This window comes from Apus apus, chromosome 9 (assembly GCF_020740795.1).
Source record: "Apus apus isolate bApuApu2 chromosome 9, bApuApu2.pri.cur, whole genome shotgun sequence".
Classification (NCBI taxonomy): domain Eukaryota; kingdom Metazoa; phylum Chordata; class Aves; order Apodiformes; family Apodidae; genus Apus; species Apus apus.
Window position 1 is genome coordinate 7,410,647 of NC_067290.1, and position 21,743 is coordinate 7,432,389.

The 21,743-nt window shown below is 45.6% G+C and overlaps 1 protein-coding gene across 4 annotated transcripts in view; it reads right to left on the bottom strand.

Moving 5' to 3' along the window:
- Nucleotides 1-487: 487 nt before the first annotated feature.
- The window catches only part of SETD5 (SET domain containing 5), a 67,270-nt gene continuing 46,014 nt past the window's right edge, over nucleotides 488-21,743 (bottom strand). For 2 of the 4 annotated variants that reach the window (XM_051627937.1, XM_051627938.1), the window contains exons 16-24: nucleotides 20,614-20,856; nucleotides 17,003-17,132; nucleotides 15,567-15,820; nucleotides 13,029-13,085; nucleotides 11,093-11,560; nucleotides 9,055-9,341; nucleotides 5,948-6,081; nucleotides 2,933-3,006; nucleotides 488-2,737 (exon numbers count right to left, since the gene is read on the bottom strand). In XM_051627937.1, coding sequence (XP_051483897.1) covers nucleotides 2,129-2,737; nucleotides 2,933-3,006; nucleotides 5,948-6,081; nucleotides 9,055-9,341; nucleotides 11,093-11,560; nucleotides 13,029-13,085; nucleotides 15,567-15,820; nucleotides 17,003-17,132; nucleotides 20,614-20,856 — 2,256 coding nt within the window. In that variant the 3' untranslated portion in view covers nucleotides 488-2,128. The other 2 variants (XR_007890380.1, XM_051627940.1) reach the window with 2 other exon arrangements.

The following is a 21,743-nucleotide window of genomic DNA, read 5'->3' on the forward strand; positions in this document are numbered from 1 at the left end:
CCAGAGGCACTGGGCACCACGGCTGTACTAGCTTTGAGGACTGCTGACCATGACAGCACGTGGGAGGCAAACCTGTGGACCCTGCTGCAGGCTCAGCCCATCTCAGGCTTCCTAAGGAAAAGGCAAGTGGTATGAAAACTAAAAATCCTGAAACCAGGCTTTTGAAGCAGGTGTAGCAGTGCAGGGGACACCCTCCATCCCACCTCCTCTCCAAATGTGGTGGAGTGAGAAGATGAGCAGAAGTGCAGCCACAACCTCACACCAGCCGGAAGCTCAGGGAATTCCCCTTCCCTCAGGATCTGTGGCTCCCAGAGCAGCCCCTGGCTTCACCTGAAGTCCTGGCAAAAGGGAGGGTCTGCAGGGCTGCTCCTGCAGGATTTCATTCATCCTGCAGGGATGGGGAAGACAGACCAACATGCAACCCCCCCGCCACAACCTGGGCACCAGCGCTGAAGGTGGCACAGAAAGGGACTTTGGAAAACACCGGTTTTCAAGTTAAGTATTTTTATTATCAAAATTATTACATCTCTTGTGAAAGTTCAAATGTTACAGCATGGTGTAAAAACTCCACTAGAGTAAGAAGCTACAGCCCCCACCTTTCCAAGAGCTTTCCAGGGTCCCTCCCTCCTGCTCCCCTGCTGCGCCCAAAGGTGCTGGAGCCTCTGGGCAGGGCCCCCCCAGCCCCTCCTGCCGCCCGGCAGGGCAGAGCCCGCCTGCCCCGTGCTGCTCAGAGCACGAAGGGGGAGGCTGCACCCCCAGGGCTAAGCCGTGTGAAGTTTACACCTATTTTATACAGTATACAGACACCCAACGGCGGGGTGACAAGTTCCATCCCAACACGCTCACAGCCAGACAGTGTGAGAAAGTTTTTCTTTGTTTCAATATTTTAAAAGTCTCCCCTAGGTTGAACAAACACCTGATTTCAATTGTGAATTAAGAGAAACCTGTAACAGTCCTAAAAAAAGGAAGAAGACTGTGCATCTGAAAAGACAGGGGAGACAGACTCACAGCATTGTGTTATTCAAGAGAAAGGAGAAGTTCCACTGCAGCACCAGGGATGACACCTGTCATATATTAGCTAACCTACTATGGTTATAACTGAATATAAAATTAGATAAATAAAAACACGCCCGATATTACAGTAAACAAGTGAGAAAGAAGCTGGCAATCGTATGGAATTGAACAGACAGCGCACTGCGGCTGGGCTGGCTCTGCTGGGCAGGCGGCAGCTGGGACGGACATCCCGCCCGGACATCCCGCCCGGAAAGCCGCTGGCTCTGCACCCATGGGGTCCCCACCAACACCCGACCCCCAGCTCCCAGCAGCCCCCGCAGCCCCCGGCAGCATTTGCTCACCGGGCCCCCGCTCCCCCAGCCTGTCTGCACACCCGAGCCCCCCGGTGCTCCCGCCCGCAGGCCTGGGCAGCGTGTGGCGGCGTGTCCCAGATCCTCTGCGGCGACAGGCGCACACACACACACACACACTCTCCAACCCCCCACCCCCTGCTAGTTCACATTCGTGGAGACTCCGTTGTCTTGGAAAAAGCTCCGGCCGCGGCAGCCGGGACCCAGGCCCAGAGGCAGCCGCGTGCGCTCGCCTGCCTGTGACTGGAATGATCGTAACGGATTAAAGCCCTCCCAGAACACACTGAGAACCTGACCTACAAAGAGAGCTTTGGGACTGGAGTTCAACTTCCCCCCACGTTTTCTTTAAACTGCTTTCGTATTCAAAAAGACGTCCGTACTGCATCAGAGACTACGGCCATGGGCACGGACCAGAGACAGAGGCTGCACCACAGTCATTGCACTTGAACCATTTGCCTTTTGTTTGTTTCTGGGTTTTGTTTACTTTTTTTTTCTTTTCTTTTTTTTTTTTTTTTTTTTTTGCAATGTACCCACACGTCAGGGAACAGCTTTGCTACAGTCTCTGCCTCAGAGAAATCTGTGTTCTCCTACACGGCCAGAGGCCAGTACTGCTCGCAAACCTCACCTGTGCATTTCAGACCTCAGCCTCTGACCCCTGGCACCCCAGCATCAGGTGCAAACTCCCAACACTGGCCCAGGAGCCACTTCCAGAGGTGTCTGGAAGGAGCTATGGGCAGTTTTGTCCTCCTGGAGTCCAGGCAGCCCTAGGAAAGTCCTGTTTGAGTCTTTACTCCAGAACCTTGAAGCTGCTGCAGTCTGTACTGGTGGACACTGCCTCCCCCACGGTGCGGGTAGTGTTGTGCATTGGAAATCACTGCCCCCCGGGAGCCCTGGTAGAGCACGGACTGCCCAGAGCCTGGTAGACTGATAGTCCTCAAGTCTGACTGTAGTGACCGAGCACTTTGGGGAGCCGAGGTGGAGCCCGAGGTGGAGCCCGAGGCGCCTGAGGGCAGGGAGCCCGGCTCAGAGGAAAGGGAGTCCGCAGCCCCCTGCTGTGCTGGGCTGGCAGCAGCAGGGCAGCTCTTCTTCAGGAGGCTGCTGCTGATGCTGCCAGAGTGCTGCTGGCTGCTGTAATACCCCGAATTCCCTGCAAAGAGGGCAGAGGAGTCTGTGGAGACCGAGTGGGCAGGGCTGGAGTAGGAGGTGGAGGAGAGGGATGTTTCTGAGGAAGCATGAGAGAGGCTGTGTCCTGTCCTCTGTGCTGCTGCTCGATAGCTGTATCCAGGAGATGGAGTCAGGTGTCCTCTGTAGGGGGAGGAACTCTGCTGGAGAAGGGTCTGTGACTCTGCCTGGGGACTGTCAGACTGCAGGAGCTGAACAAGTCGGTGGGGAAAGAAAAGACAAGGCATGTCAGACTGACTTCCCCATTTTGTTTATCTTCTTCTCATGCCAAAGGTGCTTAGTGGCATAGCAGGATTGGGAATAACTGGCAGCCAGACCAGGTTTCCCCCCCAATTCTGTCAAAAGCTTTACTTCAGAATGGGCAGATAATATAAGAAATTATTTACCTGGTAGCTGTATCGAGAAGGACTGTAAACTGCTGGTCCTTTGTGGGCTTCTGGAGTGTCTCCTTCTGCTGTGTCTGCAACACACAGGCAAGATGTTAAAGCTCACCCTCTGGACTGAGGCCACAGCAGCTCCCTCTCAAATGACACCTGCATACACCCCAGCTGTCTTGTTCTGCATCCAGCTACAGCTGAGACAAGAGCAGCTTTCTCCAGCCATCAGCCCTTCATAAGCTGAAGAACCCTAGCAAAAGGCAACTGGAACATGCACAAATCAGCCACACAAGTTAGGAACTGCTGCCCCAGCTCTTTCTGGTTTAGCCCAAAGCTCACCTGCCTTGGACCAAACTACCTGAACAGCTGCACCTCACAGCCACAGCCTGGGCTCCCTTGGCTTCCCAGAAAGATATGGGAGGCAGAAGACGGTTTCCAGGGACTCAGCAATTCTCCACTCAGCCTTGGTCACAGGAATCCATACTGGCTACAGCTGGGGAGATGAAACTGCCGATTCTCAGATGGCTGTCAGCAGGATCCTGCTGCAGGTTTTCCTCAAAGGCAGTTCCAGACACTGCTGAAGGCTGAGGTCCCAGGATGCCAGGGCTGCCAGCACCCTTGCTGCCATTTTGGGGATTATGCTTTACAAGTCAACTGAGCTGCTCCAAAGGGAGATGGTTACTCTCAGACCTCAGAAATGCCTATTTCAGAAACAGGGCAAGATGATGACAATGCTTCAAGGTTTGACAGGTAACAGCAGCACAGTACACAATGACCCACCTTTGCCACACGAGAGATCAAGAAGAATAAGCTGCTTCTTGCCAGAGCAAGCCTTTCTAGCACCTATATCTTAGAGGATATGTGAGCTTCTTGTCCCACCAAATAATGAACTTGAACTGGAGTAGGCAAAAAGTACTTATTGCAAGTGACCCAGCCACTTTGTCATGTGTGTATTTCAGTCACTCCCACTGTAACCATGGAGTTCACCTGGTGATGGTGCTTTAGGAGGGAGTGAAACTGGAGAAACTAGATTTCACATCAGAGTTATGCTGTGGTCTAATGAGGCAGAGCTGCTCAGCTGCAGCATCTCAGGGATTCTCAGCAGTGACATTTGAAATGCCGTGGTAAAACAGTGTTGGTATTAGTTTCAAAATTATATGACAGATGTGTGTCAGCCATGAAACAGGACACGCTGCCTCAGTCTGCTCTGTGCTCCTGCCAGAGAGGTCTGGCTTTGCAACAGATGCACTGGCACGAGCACCAGTGTCAGCAGTGCCCATGGCTTTGTGGTGGTTGTCCTCTCTGTGCTACAGCACAGCTGCTGCCCCCACGAAACAGGGATCAGGAAGGAGTTGCCTTGTCTGCTCTTGAGGCTTGGAAGCCCCGTGTCCTCTTCCTCAGGACACAAAACCTTCAAAGAACCCACAGTGTCAAGTTTTCAGCATGTGTCCTGTGCTACCTTCCATTTCTTGACACTACATCTGATGCATCAAGTCGATGTTTGTTGTGGGTGGCATTCTGAGTACTGCACTGCAGGAAGGCACAACCTGAAGTTCGGGGCATGTTTTGTTAAGCAGTCAGGCACAGAAGAGACTTGAGTATCAGAATCAGAAGAAATCTAAAGATCTCTGGAAGAAATTTTTTCTTAAGAGGCTGGGCACACCAGTACAATTTTCTGGCAGTGCCTGTTCACAGAAAAAAACCTTGACAAGTTAAATATTGAAAGACTCTAAAGCACAAAGGGTGAATTACCTGTAACTTTGCTTTGAGTTTGCTTTGTGGAAACTTAAAAGACAAAGCAAACATTTTTCTTCCCTATTTCTTAATATCTGCACAAGGAAGGACATAAAGAAGAATTGCTTTTCTTGGCTGTACTGGCCTGTGTTAACCCAAAGCATATATGAAGTGACAGCTTTAACAGAGAGCAGCTGCAATTCTCAGAAGAGAGGCATGCACACAAGTTCCATCTCATTCCTACATGCTCCACCAGCAAACCATCCAAGTTTTGGGGTTTTTAGTTGCCCTCATATTATCTGTTAACAGCATCAAGTAAACGTGTATCTTCACAACTCCTAAAGGTAACACCAGGAGTGGCAGGGATCATCAGTCAGCTGTAACCATCTCAGCCAGGAATCTCTAACAACAGTTCCCAGCTATGAGGAAGCAAGGACTGATGGTGACACACAGACTCAGCTGTTTAAATACGATGATCCATTACTGTAAGTCCCAAGTGTGATCAGCCTTCCGAAGGCACACTCTGTCAGAGAAAAACCACCATGTTCAACGCAGACTGCAAAATAAAAAATAACTCCACTTCACAGCTGAGAAGTTGGGCAATTATGAAGTGACCTGTCCATCTCACAGAAAGTCACATCTCACCCTTTGACCACAGATGGACAAAAGAGGGGTATAATTTCTGCTCAGGTTACAAATACTCACTGACCCTGCATGCTACTTGGTGAGGACAATGCTTTCATTTAGAAAAGAAAGGAACATCAACACATAACTGGTTTCACCTCAGTCAGGAGGTGCATTTCACCAAACTGAGAAATACTGTAACTCAAGGAATCAAGCAACTTCAAAAAGTGCTACAGTGAGGCTTGGAAGCTAAATTATTTCTTAGCACTGCCTAAAGCCTACATCTGCATTTTAGTGTGATCATACATTTATCTGGATGTTCAGCCTCCTAGAATTATTAAATGATGGAACTTTCATCCTCAGTACACAGGGGAAATCGAGGCAATGTTGCTTAATCCATCTGCTCAGGGACAAAGAAGCTGTCCTTGTCAGAGCCAAGATGTAGGTAGTCCTGAACCCAAACCATGGAGAAACCTGGAGGTCTTCCAGGTCTAACAGGAGAGGGATACAGGCTCAGGCAATATCTGAATAACAGTAAAATACAGTTTGCAGAAGGCTCTTATAAGGCATTGATAAAGATTAAGGTAAAACTAACTTCACAGAGAAGTCTGTGAAGTTATTTGAGCCCATCACTCTGCCAAGCATTCAGATGTTTCATCTTCCTACCTGGATCTCTCTCAGCAGCACTGTCACAGGTAGGTGAGGACTCGCTCCGCTGGGACACCTTCGCGCCGCTCCGCAGCACCTTCTCCAGGATGCCCCGGCCCTCCCGAAGCCTCTCCACTGACGTGGGCACCATCCTGCAACACACACCCAGTGGCAGCTGAGCACTGCTAGCAGGCAGCCAAGAGCAACGAGACCAAGGCACGAGGGGGCTGCGGGGTCCTTGGTTTAACCACAGGAGAAGTTTAAGCTTCTGCTTAAATCCAGTGGTATGATGTTAGTGCAAACACAAAGCCCTACCACAGAAGGGAGGGATCAGAGACCACCAGCTCTCTAGACAGATGAGAAATAAGCTTCTGAACTGCTCTTGCAATGTAAGTAGCCTCCTGTGGGACTTCCAGTCACTGGCTGCCATGATAGCACTGCCTTCAGAAATACAAAACCTTTACTCTTACCAGAAATGTGCTACAAACACCCAGTTCAGCAGACCACCTGATGGCAGGACACCTTCTCCCGGAAAATGGTTTCAAGATGCAACAGCATTTAAAAAAAGCCCTGGTATTGTTTTAAAAGTAGATGCAAGTTATTTTGCATAGATTATTTTATTCAAACTAAAAAGCAACAAACCCAACACCTCTATGATAACACAGTGTCGAGACAGCACAGACCATGCAATGCTCCTGCTGCAGAGCTGGCTTGGCTCTTTTACTCATTAATGCTACTTTGTCCCATTTATTTTGTAACGTGAAAGCCCTCCACTCAAGATTGGTGCTAGATCTTGTTCCACTGTGTATTACAAGTGAGGGTGAAAAGCAGGAGAAGTGGCTTTCCTAAAGCCAGCTGTAGAGGACAAACAGCTACATATGAACCCGAGGCCCTTGGGTGAATATCCAACCTTCCATGCACAGGAACAGCCAAATCTCTTTAGAAATATGTGTTTTAACCTGGAAGACAGTAGCACCTTGATCAGGGTTTCACAGAGCCTTTACCCTAGACACTGAAGAACATGGACCTTAAAAATGCCTGAATTTACATATTTGGTATAAAGTTAAATGCACTGCATACCATGAAAGTGTGCAGCTTAACACCACATTAACAGATTTCTGTATTTCCTTTTAAATTCTTTTAAAAGATGTATTTAAAACTGTGCTTCACATTAGCTTGCCTTTTTTTTTTTTTTAATAAATAGCCAAGGCATTGAAGTTCACCCCTCCATGAAGCAGAAGGGAGAAGGGGCCAGAGTTCACACCTCACGGAGGTGAGTGGGGTGAGGGGGTGAATTCACACCTTTGTTGCTGCTATTGTTTTGCTGGAGACAGTTTTCTGCAAGGCTGGGTTTACTGGGCAGCAGCACATCTGTTTACATTGTGATGGCTGTATCTTGGCAACTGAAAGAGACAGAAACTTATTTTTTTTTAAATGACAGCTACTGGCAAATACTTCAGAATTCAGCAAAAATCTGGACAACTCTAAAACGTAAGACACATCATTTTAGTTCCCACCATGTTCTTCTGTCCCTAATATTATATTACTGTGAATGTCTGGAAATATATCTGAAATGTAAGCACTCAGAGTTAAAGAAGAAACTGGTTCACTCAGTAACATGTAGCTTCTAAGATATTTTTTTTGAAGAAGAAGGGGACTGTACATCTCTTAGCCTTGCCCATTAGAAACACAGAAGAATAAGGATTTTAAAGGCAGCAAATCTGTTTAATCCTATTTCAAAATGTATCAGCATGGTTTCAACTCTATATCCAGTGTCCTTTAACATGACGATCTTTCTTTATTCCCACACAATACTTACTCATGAAACCATGTGAGAAACCGAAGCCAGGGCACCTGCTGAGGAGCAGCAGATGAAGCTCACAGAATTTAAAACATGGTACTAGAGCTTGGTTGCCATGCTGACACCCAAACTGTTTTTTTGTCTGTTCAGCTAAGGTTTTTCTTCCACCTTTTTACAGGCAGAAGGAAGTGGCACAGGAGGAGAAAGGCATGGGATATCAACACTTGCACAGAATAATATTTTATTATAAGCTAATGAGTACAAAATAAACTATAAACCACAGCTGACTGCCTCAGCTGTGGCCAGTCCCAACATCTGGCAGAAAGTCACCTGGGAGACAGAGGAACATCAGAGAGGTATAAATTATTTCTATTAACCTCTGCTTGAAGAGTGATAGGAAAGGAAACACATCTTATTACTCCTACAAATTCACCCAAAACAGTGTTTCTCAAGCACTTTCAACACAGACTTCATATTTCTCACTGCCTTCAGCATTGCTTAGCATCTCTTTCCTTTCCACCCTCCTGCTGTTACACGAGCAGTGACACAGAATCAGCACTAAGGAAGTTCTGCCTTTTGTCTGTGCATCAGTGGAAAGTGGATATGAAGCAGCAGAGCCAGGGTACCACCCAGTACCACATCAGCACAACACTCCAACCACCACTACACTGACACCACAATGCAGCACCCCGTGTTGCAGTACTTAATTTTTGGAACAGACATTACTGTCAGGTTCAAAAGTTTCTGAAGACCAGCCTTCCTCCTTATCAAACCTTTTTATGGTTACATGGTAAAGGTGCTTTTTCTGTGCATTTGGCAAGCCACTGAACTGCAGTCTGGCAACTGCTCTTCAAGCTACATGTACAAGGCATTATTATGGAGGCTGGAGTTGTTTCACTGCCCCTGCTTCTCTCACACGGAGTTGCAGAGGGCTCTGCAGCTTCTCTTCTGAATAGGAGCTGACTTAGTATTGCACAAGTTCAAACAGAGTGGAGGTTCAGTGAGAAAAGACCTGGATTAAGTTCTCATTGCAAGAGTAAGATCTGCAAACCCAAGACCTTAAAAAGAAGCTGGTGGAAGAGATAGCTGTTTAACTTATCTTTCAAGACAGATTTTTGATACCTAAACCAAGAACTAAAGGGCAGGCTGAGAAGGCTGCTGGTATCCTTCAGGGGTGTTTAGCAATTATGAAAGAGAACAATGCCAAGAGACCTGATTAATCCATCCAACTGCACTTATTGTTATGGAAATACCCCCAAGAGATTTTGATCCTTCTCTGAGATTGTGGAGCAACCTCAGGCTTGCTTGGAAGCAGAACACTCACCACCTACTGCTGATGCTCTCCTGGGATTTGCTGAGTGATGTCGAGGAACTAGACCCCCTGGAGTCTGGTGGGCTGATGTCCTCTACGTGAGGCAGGGCGGGATGAGAAGGGGAGAAGCCACTTAGTGGGGAGGACGGGGTTCGTACTACGGAGCTGGGCAGGCTGCTGCCATCTGTGTCAGTCCCAGAACTGCTGCTGCCCTGTCGGGTGGGAGTCCCCGTGCATCGTGCTGAATCACCTCCCTCCTTGGCTTCTTGTTTCCGCTTGCGATATTCCAGTAGAGATACCTGGGAGGGAAAAATACAGCCATGAGTCAGGGAACACAATGGATTAGGAACATGCCCACACACCATTTAAAAAAAAATAAATAAAAAAATTCCATTTCCCTGGGTTTGCAGATAAAACTGTCCAAGGTACACTTGGGGATTACAGAATCTTTCCAGATCTGTGGCTCTCTGGAAAAAGGGCAAAGTCCTAAGAATCTGGATCACTCATCAACTGCCAGGCTCACCCACGTCTTACTCTTTATGGCCAATACTTCAGGGGAAACACAGCTAGTTTGCTTCTCTGACAATCTGGAATTTCACATTACTTCAGCATGCACTTGCACAGTCAAGCATCCAGCCTCTGTATCCTCCCTCCTGACACCCTTCCCTCCCTCTCTCTGGTTTGTGACATCATATAAAATGTGTACCAGTATCTGTACATCTCAAAATGAGACAATAAAAGCCTCCTTCACCAAACTGGTATCTTCAGAAAGTCCTGTACTACTTCAGCCACATTAATGCTAAAAGCTTGGTAAAGCCTCACACGATTTTAACCTACTTAGTGCAGATTCCTGCTATGGTGGTTCAGCAGCCAGTATTGCAATCTTCTAGCCCTGACACCTAAATAAAGTACATTTTAGCAAAGGCATAACGTATGCTGTGCAAAGCAGCCTCAGATTTGTCAAAGGCACAGACCAAAAGGTCCCAGATAATGCAGTCTCACAACACAGGGACAAGAGAACCAAAACCACACAAGTATTTCCATCTGAGCACCTACCTTTCACCGTGCCTTCCCCTTCAGAGTTATTATGAGGCACAGACCTCATAAACTACTCACAGAAGGAAGGTCTGCTGAATTCATCAACTATGATTCAATGCCTGCTAGAAGGCTTTGAACATGGTATTTCCAAAAGTAACTCACCATGTGATGGTTTTAAGATAAGTGTAACTTGAAAAGAAAGCCAAACGAAAAAAAAAATATCAAAAACCCTCCAGAAATTAAATGGAAACAAGATATTCCACCCAGCTGGACACTTGTACAAGTGATCTGAGTTACCACACCTGCAATAGATAAAAAAAGTACAGGAAAAGGCACTGATGCACATCTACAACAGTGTGTGTTTCTTTGTCCCACGAGTATCCGTTTTTATCACAGCAATGCCTGATTTGTCATTTTCATCCAGTTTTAGTCCCATGAGGGTCACTGGTCTGCTAGCAGAAACCAATATGCATTTTCTTTCTTCAAAAAAATATTCCTGTGGTTTTAGTTTCAAAGAGCTAAAATTAAAGTAACAACTTCCATCTACTTTTACTGCAATGTTACTATGTTTCCATATTAATGCAAATGTTCTAATACCTTCTAATAAACAGCCTGTGTTTTCTTTTGAAACATTAGGCCCTCTTTTCCTAGTAAGGACCCTGTTCATCCTGATAAATAACATCTCCAGCAAGTACAGTTTCACTGTATTATTGTGCTGGGTCTTGTCTCAGTTTAACAATCATTTATGAAAGCTGTGAGCATCGTGCTCTCCTTTCTGTGCTCCCAGAAGAGGTATTTTTATTGTGATCTTTTTCTTCCACCTCTCACATCAAAATCCTGCCTAAAGGGCAGCTTGCTCTCTTAACAACTTCCAGACTGCTTTCATCCAGTGGATGACTTGGACCAGCCTACATTTTAGTTGTGTTCTGCTCTCGTCCTTCTCCCTGTAATCCTTCCCCAGGGTGCCAACTGCTCCTGCACTCTCAGGAGTTTCCTGCACAACAACACTTGCCTTCTTCCTCTGTGGCGGATTCTGGGGAGCAGACCTGACGCCGTCGCAAGGCCTCTCGCCGCAGGGAGACATGGATCCATGCACGGTCTCTTTAAGCAGCCCTGACTCGTGTCTGCTGAAATACCCTTCAGCAGGGGAGCTGCAGCATCCTGCCTCCGAGTTCACTGGCTTCCTCTCTGCAGAGGGAGCAGCCCCCCGCACCAGCCCCTCCACGCGTGGCATCGCGTTCAGGGGGGAGAAGGCATACATTAAATTAAACTCTGTCCGAAACGCCTGATCAGAGCTTCGTAGCAGCATCTGTGTGTCCCCACTTTTCCCTGGGAAGTTCATCTCTGAAGTAGAGTTTATGGAGGGTTGAGAAGCTAGATCAGAGGATCCAAAGCTGAGCAGCGATGGTCGTTCCGGGCAGGTGTTCGCACTGGAATCCAGGTACCCACCTTTCAAATCTGGGTCAGACCGGAGGCAGAGCTGGAAAATCCGAGAAGGATATAGGGGAGGGGGGTGGGAAGTCAGGAAAAGGGTCAGGCAAGGGTGGGGAGAGAAACTTAAGTCAGAAAGTACTCTGTACAATGGTAGCTTACTACTTTCCTATTTCTTCCTGATTACCCCTTTGGTCCTTTCCTGGACTGTTCTGCCCATTATACAGGGGAATGACTGAGGCTGAAGGTCAGTGTAGCTGCCAAGTACAAGACGGCCTTTCCCCTTCAGCAGTCTTACTGCAGCAAGAGAACAAGGCTCAGCACTACCTCCAGGCAGCAAGTGAAGAAAACCCAGCATTTTCAGTTGCCTCATATGTCCCAAAGTTGATGTTAGCACATAGTACTAGCTAGGGTCATCATGAGGAGAGAACAGAAAAGATCTGCTGTCCATTGGCTGTTTCATTAGCCAAGTTCTTAACTGTCCCAAGTCAGCCACTACTAACTTCCTAACAATAAAGTGCCCAGAACTTCCAAGCCATTTTTGTTTTCACTTATTGTGAGCTTCAGCAATCTCTAACAATAGTACATTCATTTAATTTATACTGCATTTCTACATTCTCTAACAAAACCATCTTTGTGCTGTCACATTTTCTGGAGCACTAGGCACTGACACAATGCTATATCCATTTAACTACCTTAAGTGCCAAAAATCCTTCAGGGCAATGGCATAACCACCTCCTTCCCCATCATAATATGTCAGGACCTCAAACAATGAGCATAACTGACACAATTTCATGCTCTTTGCAGAACTACAGTGCTAAAGGAAAAACAGCAGTAGCAAGCACCAGCTCTGCTGCTGAGCACTTTCCTCTGCTGTAGCACAGCTCCAAGTCATCTGTCACATTCGAGATAAGCACAGATATTCTACTATGAAACAGTCTGAGCAAGGTACTTCACCTCATCTTTTACAACAGGCCAATAGGTAAACAAAAATATGACTTTCTGGCATCTCCTCAACATTTTATGTCTGCAAGGGGACAGGTGATAAACCAAGGCTGAAGAGAGCAGGCCAAGTGCACATCTGTGTCCCAAGAAAGTCCAAACTCCTAGTGAATGCTTTCCCTTTTCTTTCCCAGTAGACATTTTGCTGCTACTGAGTAACTACCACACTCCACTTTTCTGCTGGGCTGGGGCTCAAGTTGGTTATGGTACTTCCAGGGTCCCCAAGACCTCTTACCTTCACCTCAGCAGCTGAGAATACCAGGTCTTCACACTGCTTCTTTCCCACCCATGTCAACAAGTGAATCATAAATTCAGTCTTCAATTTGTTTGCTCTCTTGCCATAAGCCTGAAAACTCTCCTCAGCCTTATTGTGACTGATGCTCCACCCTTATTTTCCCACTCGCCTCTGCACTTCTCATCCCTCCTCTCCCACCACAGCCTCAAATGCACACACAAACACACAAAACCACGCGTGCTCCCGGCCCCACATGCAGTTGGGATGGTGTGATAACTACCTCAGGTGACATGGACTCAGGCCTATGCGCAGGGGAACTCTCAGGGGAGGATACGTTCTGTAGGAGGGAAAAGTACCTTGTTATTCATCTACTTAAAAAGTCAAGGAGCAAAATAAAAAATCAATTAAAACACAAGCACAAAGGTTAGCAATGGCTATTCTAAACCAAGACTATCCCAGGAACTGGCCCCAGCCTGGATGACAACTCTGTGAAGTGTTTTCTACAGGTTCCTGGAAGCACAGAGACAGGAGGGGGTTACTGTGTTTCATGCTGTAACTTAGTACCCAAAATGGAGCACATAAAGGTTAAGAAAAGAAGCATTTTATTCTTTATATTTCTGATGCTGTCAGATAAGAGTTTGCACCATGAAATAGAGAAAGCCATTGTTGGCATTTGGTCTGAGGACACGGGAGAGATGGAAAGTCTGGTTTGGCCTAAAAGGTAAACGCAGATTCCCCAAATACTGTAGTGAACGTTCACAGACATTGTAATAGAAAACAAGAATGTCTCCTTCAAAAAGTCAAGAAAATAGGTGTGAATGGACAGCTTTATGAAATGTCAAAACATATCATCTGAGCACCTATCAGCAGAAGGGAGTGTTTGCTTGTGATGGCATCGTCATGGCCTCCTTCCCAAGCACCTTCCTTTCCATGCTACTGAGCAGGACTAAAATAGAATCAGAAAGGAAGAAGGTTTCCCAGAGGTACATTGCCATCAGAGAAATCTAGCAGGGGTCACTGCCCTCTGCAAAGCAGAAACACACTCAGGAAACTGAGGGATTTCAAACTTGTTAGCTAAAAAAGCCTCAGAGAAACTCCAGAGAAAATGTCATCAAGCTTCTAGTCACTCTCATGTGTATTGGAGGGGCTGAGCATCCTCCAACTTATGCTTCCAATCTAAAATGTCCCAAAACTCGGTCTGAAAAAACTCAGTCTGTAAAAACCCAATCAAGCAGAGCTTCACAGCTTCTGATACAAGCTCTTCAGAGAGTAGCTACAAAATTATTCAAGGAAGATTCTTTAAAGCCCCATCTTTCAAAAATGCATTTCCAGGCAAGTCAAGATGACAAGTGACATTCTCTGCTTGCTTGAGGAAGCTCATGAACACTGGTGGAGGAATCTCTGCTGTCCTCTTCCTGCTGTGCCACAGGACTGCAGCACAAAGCTTTATGCATGGGGAGATGTATTCACTCAAGTTAGAAATGACAGTAACTAAAGGAAACAGACGTGACATTAAAGTGGTGATACCAGGAATGAGCTGCACCGAGGGAAATGAAAAAGCTGGAACAAAGAAGCCCATGGTCTACTGAGCTGTTCAGACTCTTTTCAAGGGGAAAAAAGGTAAAGGGGGTGAGTGAAGTATAGATGCCACTGAAATTCAGGCTTCCCAGGTCTTACACACAGAAATAACAAACAGTAAGGTGGGACATGAAATTGGTGACTGGACTGTGAAGGTCCACAGCAACACTACCCTGATCCACCATCTCAACCAGAGCAAAGGTAAAGATCATTTCTGATCAAGTTCTGTGCCTGAAACAGTCCATCTTTCTCCTCAGTGCTCCAGTCTTCCTGCTGACCTCTACAGATCTGCCTCTCAGACAGCTTATGAGACAGAGCTTTCAAGGAAAAGTATCAAAAGCACACTAAGCTAAAAATACCGAAGGACTGTTTGCCCTGTTACAAAACAGATGAGGGATCCTTGCAAAACAGTCCCTAGTATGGAACAGTCCATTGCTGCGCAAAATGGTCTTTTAATGGTTTTAACTGGTAGAGTATGAGGAGCAGGCTGGAAGTGTTCCATTTTTAAATGGAAATATGCTGTACTGGCAAATAAACCTACAAACAGCATGATCCCTATTCCCAGGCACTGTGCAGTAACATGAAGTGGAAGTTCTTACCTGGTCCTACCTGCTGATAACTTTCCTGCAGAGTTTAGAGCAAGGGAAACCAACCACCTACACAGCCTGCTCAGTACTTTCCTTTTTTGGCAAAAGGAAACCACCATGAAATCAAAGATGTAAGTATTTTCCTTTTACCCAGTCAAGGAAAAGGAAAACCAATGGATATGGTGGAAGCTGGTGTAAAGTATTTCTACCATGCTTGGGGCTACTGAAGGCTGCTTAGGGATAGAGGAGCCAAGGATGTCAGACAGCCTTTGAGAAGTGGAGCAATTTGGCACTCTTTGGAAAAGGCAGGAACTGGGAGGGATCTGAAGTGGGGAAGATGACTAAAGAACACTGAAAAGCCTTCACAATTCAGGAGCTACTGTAGAGAAATGGAGAAAAGAATGAGGCTAATGTCAGTGATAGCTACAAACTGAGGAGGCTGGGCTGCAGCAAGGTTTGACATTTAACAGAGCAGGAAGTTTGACCAGAAGTGGAGCAGAGGAGAAAGGCAGGAGTGTTCTCGAGTCTGACACTAAGATGCTGCTCAGGAATATAGCCATGTACTCAAAAAGGAAGGTGTCCCTAGTGCTACCTCTGTTGCAAATATTCCAGTTCCTCTCTTTTTAGCATTCCCAGTCCCTGCTCAGCTTTACCTCGAACTGTAGCGGAGTATTGCAGCGACTGGCAGCCAGAGAGGGAATTGGTGAGAACATCATGCCGTAACCGTTGCGACTCTCCTCCTCTCCTGGCAGTGATGAGCAGGGTGTAGCCAGCTGTGGGCTTGTGGAACCAGGGACTGAAGGGATGGGAGGTGGAGGGGTGACAGGAGACAGGGGCCTCAGCAACTTCTTCACATTCTGCTCCATCAAGTAGCGAGACTTCCACTTCTTCAGGGGACTCAGCAAGTCTGAAAAACAAACTGAGCTGAGGACAGGGCTGAACTACTAACCTTAACCACTAACCATGTGCAAATCACATGCTGTCTCCTTCCCCCCTACTCCCAGCCCAAATGGAGCCCATGAGTTTCCAGTGTGACTACAAAAGATTCCTAAAAATGAAGTACCTCTGAAATACTTCTAAACCAGTTTTGAGACATGTCTAGATACTGGTAACAGAATAATACATAATCAGGAACATAAGGTGAACAAGGAAAGGAAATATTTCAATGAGAAGTAAGCACAAGAGGGAGCTAGGGGAAAGGAAGACAGGAAGGGATAAAAAGAGGACAGAGGTCAGAGGACATGTCACTGTCACTGCTCACCACAGGCAGCTCAGTTATCATTAGCTGAAGCTAATAGTTCCCTATAGGCCAAATCAATACAGCCCAAACACACTTCACTCCCACAAAGGATTAATACCTTTCCCTCAGGCCTACCCCTATTCCAAATAATATATATATATATATTTTTTTTTTTTTTAATTCTCAGTTTTTAAAAAAAGTATTCAGTACATTTTACAGTTCAAGTTGTTTGCTTCTTCAGGTCTTGCTCAGGGACATGCATTTACTGGTTCTGGCAGTCATTTCGTTTGCTATTCACCTAACCTTTCAATAATCAATTCTGTATTATCTGTGTGTTGTCTAGCTTCCTGCCTGTTGTCCTTGGAAAACTGATCCCTGACTGGGAGATCTTCACCCTCTTTCTCTGCAGAAAGATTCAGACAACATTTAACCATTCTGCTGCTTTACTCACAGATTTTAGCTTCTCCATCTTTGAGACTTACTTAATAATTTGCTTATATCATACGTGCCTGTGAGACTTTGCTACATCTTCCTGTGTTAGTTGTCCATCTAACAGCATCCTGCTGAAAAGAGATAACATTGTACTCCTCCCCCCCCAACAGACAAATGGTCACTGGGCCCTGAGGTTGATGATACAAGGTAAAACTAGTATCTTTTCATGGGGAAAATACTGAGAAACTTTACATGTGCTAGAATGGGTCTGCAGAAATTGGAAGGAACGGCAAAGCAACGTCTCACCTTGCCACGAAGCTGTGCCATCAAGCAGCAGCACACACAGGATGTCATCCTGCACAGCTTCCCCAGTTTCACTCAAGCACCCATGTTGCCCTGATGGTGCTGAGCACTTACCTGTGTCATCTTTGCAGATGCTGGAAGAACTGCTGTTCTCGTTACTTTGGTATAGACACTGAGTTCTGTTCTCTTGCGGAGCTGGTGAGGTCTGAGTCATTCCCTCTTCCAGGGCTTGTTTGATCCAGCGCTGAAACAGAAGGAGACTACATAAACGTGCAACCCCTCTGGTACTTTCTATGGAATCTTGCAGGATGCACTCCAACTCCTACACTTCTGAGCAGCAGGGCAGACTGCTCAGAACACTGATATTACCTCCTAGAACTCAGCTGTTAGCACTGAGTCTACCACCTCCTGTGGTGTATGACTATGTGCTCTTGAGGGAGATGTATTCTGGGGATCAGGAGTTTTCAGCAAGAACACAAAGATAACAGCAAATTATAAACAGATAAAATGCAAAACTCTACAGACAAAAACTATTAAAGGCCATCTTAATTAAAAAAAAAAAAGGTAGATAAATATGATGAACTACCCTAGAACCTGGATTTTTGCGAAATAGTTGTTTCCTGCCCAGGAGAAGACATTGTCCCTCTGCTCCACTAGGGCATATTAGAGCTTAACATAGACTCTGCTCTAACAATTCCAGCAGAGAAATGGCTGGTTTTAATCACATAACAATTCTTCCAGGACTGTATGTGCTGCCAAAAAGAAAAGAAAAGAAAAATTCTGATAAAATTCAATCAGAAGTTTTCAAAGGGGCAAAAACCAAAAGATAACAATACAGACAGATCTTTCTTCAGCTACTAATAAAAAAGATAAGAGTCAGAGTGGTCTTCTGAACACAGACAATGAAGAATGTTTCACATCTCTTGCAAATGAACATGAATTAAGTCCCAGCTGCTGCAGTGGGTGTGCTAGCCCTGCATCTTCAGACAAACTGACTCTTGAGGGCAGGCAGGAAACCTTTACTTACTTTACTATTAAAAGTAACTGCCACAATAGAAGGTAAAACAAACCAGGTGATTCCATAAAATGACAGCAAACTGCTGAAAAAACCCCAAGGAATATTTTACATTTGTGTAGTTTAACCAAGGGACTCACTTTACCAGTGTTTTCTTCTCTCAGAGAGGTTTAAAATCTAAGTTTACCTTCCAGCAATCCACAGTTCACCTGTGTGCCAGCAGGATGTGTCCTATTGGAGACACGTGTGTCTTATGAATCCTCAATGCTACCATGAAAGTGCATCAGAAACTCAGTGGCCACAATCCTTAAAGTGAGAACTTCAATGTGAGGACAAAGAGCAGGTGACAGGACCTATTTTGATGGCTTTATTACTGTACAGCAGATGCTTCTTTGTTCAATTAGAACTCTATGGATTCCACTGCGGCCACCAGGAAAAGTGAAGAGTGCCAGCCAGTCTGGATCACTGCTACCTCAAATGTGGCATCTGCTCTGCTGGCCAAGCCACTGTACAACGTGTGATTAACGTCAGCAGGTTGCACAGCTCAGTTTCCTTGCAAGGTTCAGCCGCTGGCATGCTTTGGGTGCAAACTGGGATCATCTGCTGAGGGTTTTTTGGCACAGTCTTCAGTAGTTTAAGGAAGGGGCCTGCTGACAATCCAAGAAAATATGTGATCTATTTCAATGGCCTTTATGAATCAACCTTCCTGACTGAGTAGTCAGAAGCAGACAAGACAGAAAGATCAGGTCTTGAGAGCACAATGTCATCATGTTCTAGACCCACTGCTAGGCCTCAGCTGGCTGAAAAGGAGGACTTCCCTGTGAGAGCTTTCTAAACATTCCTGAACATGAGAAGTAGACTTTTCCTGTATCTCCAGACTACTAGTTATAAAAACACCAAATGCAACTAGGCACTTTCCATGAAAAAGCTGGGGAACTCCTGCAAAGTGGATGAAAACCCTTACTAGAACAGTTATTGATTATTTTCTTTCAAAAAGTAGAAATCTGACAAACTACTTTCTGCAACAACTGTTCTGGTTACAGCAGCTTTCAGTATTGTATTATTTAGATAACAGAACAAGAAGTGTGCTTAAGTTTTCAGATGATGCCAACTTGGGAGAAACTAGAACATGCTAGAAGACAGTATTCAAGATTTTCCTACCAAATTGAGAAATAGATGCAGAAAACCAGGACCCAGCTCAGCACAGGCTAGAATAAAGTACCATATAAAGACAGAAACAACCACTTCTAAAATTACAAGCTAGAAAACTAATGGGTTGTTCTACCAGTGAATCACAAACTGAACACAACTACAGATCGATCTGTCAGAGAAAACTCAAGTTGTCCTACTGGGGTGCACAAGCTGGGTATAAGGCTATAAGATTGAGGAACTTTCCTGCTTGAAAATACCCCAGCTGTGAAACAACATCCAGCTTTGGACACTCAGCTTCAGAGTAGACATGGACTAAATTAAAGTCATCCATAGTGAGACTAGTCCAGCAGTGAGAATTACCATACGACTAGAAAACAGCCAGATGTAGCACAAGATTGAAAGACCTGTTCCATGACAACAGTTTTCATTGAACTGGGAGCTTGCTGGCTAGTTGCACAGCAAATGCATCAAAGCAGAGAATTTGGAATAACTCTGCCAGTTTCTGCTCTGGATGCTTTTCTCTTCCCTGAGACTGAAGGACACTGTGAAGGTTCAAAAAAGCAGCTTGATCCTTGGCGTTCTCAGCTTAAAGATGCATGGGGAGATTGCCCAGGCACATGGGAACAAACATGGTTTTGTTGACATAAGTACATACGAACTATCAAGAGCTTTACCTTTGAAGGAAATACCCAAGAGACCTTAGCTTCTTTTTTATGTGCTTGTCACTGCTCAACAACAAACCAGCTGCAGGTGGAAACAGCAAGTCCTAAGCTTCTCTCTGGAACAACTTCCTCAAAGAAGGCAAAGAAACCAGGACATGGTATCTGACTTTGAAAGCTACCAAGATTGGAAGATCAGGAAAGATTTCCATAAAATTGTTCTCAGGTAATCACACAGGAACTGGAAGAACCTCTGAGCAAAGCTGACAGGTGATAGGCAAGACAAATTCTGATAGAAATCTGACTGAGCAAACTAATCTGAACTACTGTTTCCCTGCAGATGCGTAAACACTAGTATTTACTGGCCACACACCACCTCTGGAGGAATGAAGTCCTCAGCTGGGCTCAGTTCAGGCTTCTTGCATGGCCACAAGTATCTGTTGTAGATACAGTCTATGATCTGAAACAAAGAGCTGTGGGCTTGCTCTTTTGAACAGGCAAATTCAAAGCTTTGCTAAACATCAAAGGCTCTCCAAAGACAATGGATCTTGTCTGAAGCACTGTATTCTTGAGGTCTTTTGCAACATAATCCACATCCCCACAACGCCAACCATCCTCTGACTGTGAAAGCAGTAAAACACTCTAAGGGCAACAACTAAAACTCCTAGAATCACATAGGTTGGATAATAAACAGCCACTGCAGACCTGAAAGTACATGCTTCTAACAAGGGAGTCACAGAACAATCGCTCTACCATGGTAAAAGGCAAGGATGAAAACTGAATCCCAGCTTGGAGAGTCTCAGCAGATACACATGGAAACACGCTCAATGAAGACACAACTTTACAAGGGTGCCAGTAAGAGCACAGAGCCCCTGAAGGAAAGACACGAGCAAACATACCTTTTTACAGGAGCTGTACATTCCATCCAACAGAAAGGGCCTTCGACGTCTCTCAGGGTTGAAAGGTGAACCAAAACGAATGTAGTGTTTGGGTGTGGTACAAATTAGTGGGGAGTGGACGAGACCTGGCAACATATTTAGGGTAGTTGCCAAAACTGTTGGGTCTGTAGTAATGCGCAGAGGGCATTCAATGGGGCACTCCTGCTTTTCCGCCTTGTCGTTCAGCCATTCTGTAACCAGATACTGAAGGAGAACACACTCTGTCAATGCAACTAGCAGAGGTGGAGAAGAAAGGCAGTAGGACAAAAGGGTCTAAGGGGAAGCAATGCTCAGGTCAGCACACATGCTAAAACCTCCCTCCTCCTCATCAGGAAGGCACACAGCCAGGACTTCCTGCCTTAAACCCAGTTCTCATCTGTTACAGGCACAACAGCAAATCTAGTTTTGCAGAAGTAGCTTGATTTGATGCTCTGTTCATCTTATTAGAACGTTTTCCCAAATCTTGATAACCTTAATCAAAACTAGTTTCTAGCTTCAAACCTAATGGTATTAATGGCTAATTTATGCCCAGTGTGGGGTAGCTGCCTGCTAGCTTCTGCAGTTTTTCCTCCTTTCCCTTGGAAGTTTCTTCCAGCTTTTACATTGTAGTCTGCAGTCATGTTCCCTTTTGTTCTTCAATTCTAAGCTGAAAACTAACCTTGTCTACTTTGTCCTAAACAAGTATTCCCCAGCCTGCCATCCTACCCCATCCCAAAAAGATACTGCCACCGATTCCCACACCAAACACATTTTTATGCCATTCTAAACTTATTTTTAAATTCCAACTAATCTTTACTACATAAGGGCCCCACTTTTCTCTCTTCATTCTCTTGCTGGTATACACAAGAGAACCTTTTGTTTTACTGTCTTTCACAAGATGCAACACCCTCGTTGCATGTGGTTTTGTTTTTTCAGCAAGTCTCACTACACTTCTGTGCTGCTTGACTTAAGGTAACTTTCTTGGTTGACAGTCTTTTTCTCCTTGCTCCTAAGACACTGGGAATATGCAGAAAAATTTCTGAGATCATATGCATCCAACTTTTCCTAATAAACATCCTTTCTTCTGGGCCCAAAAGCTTGTGCTCTTTTCC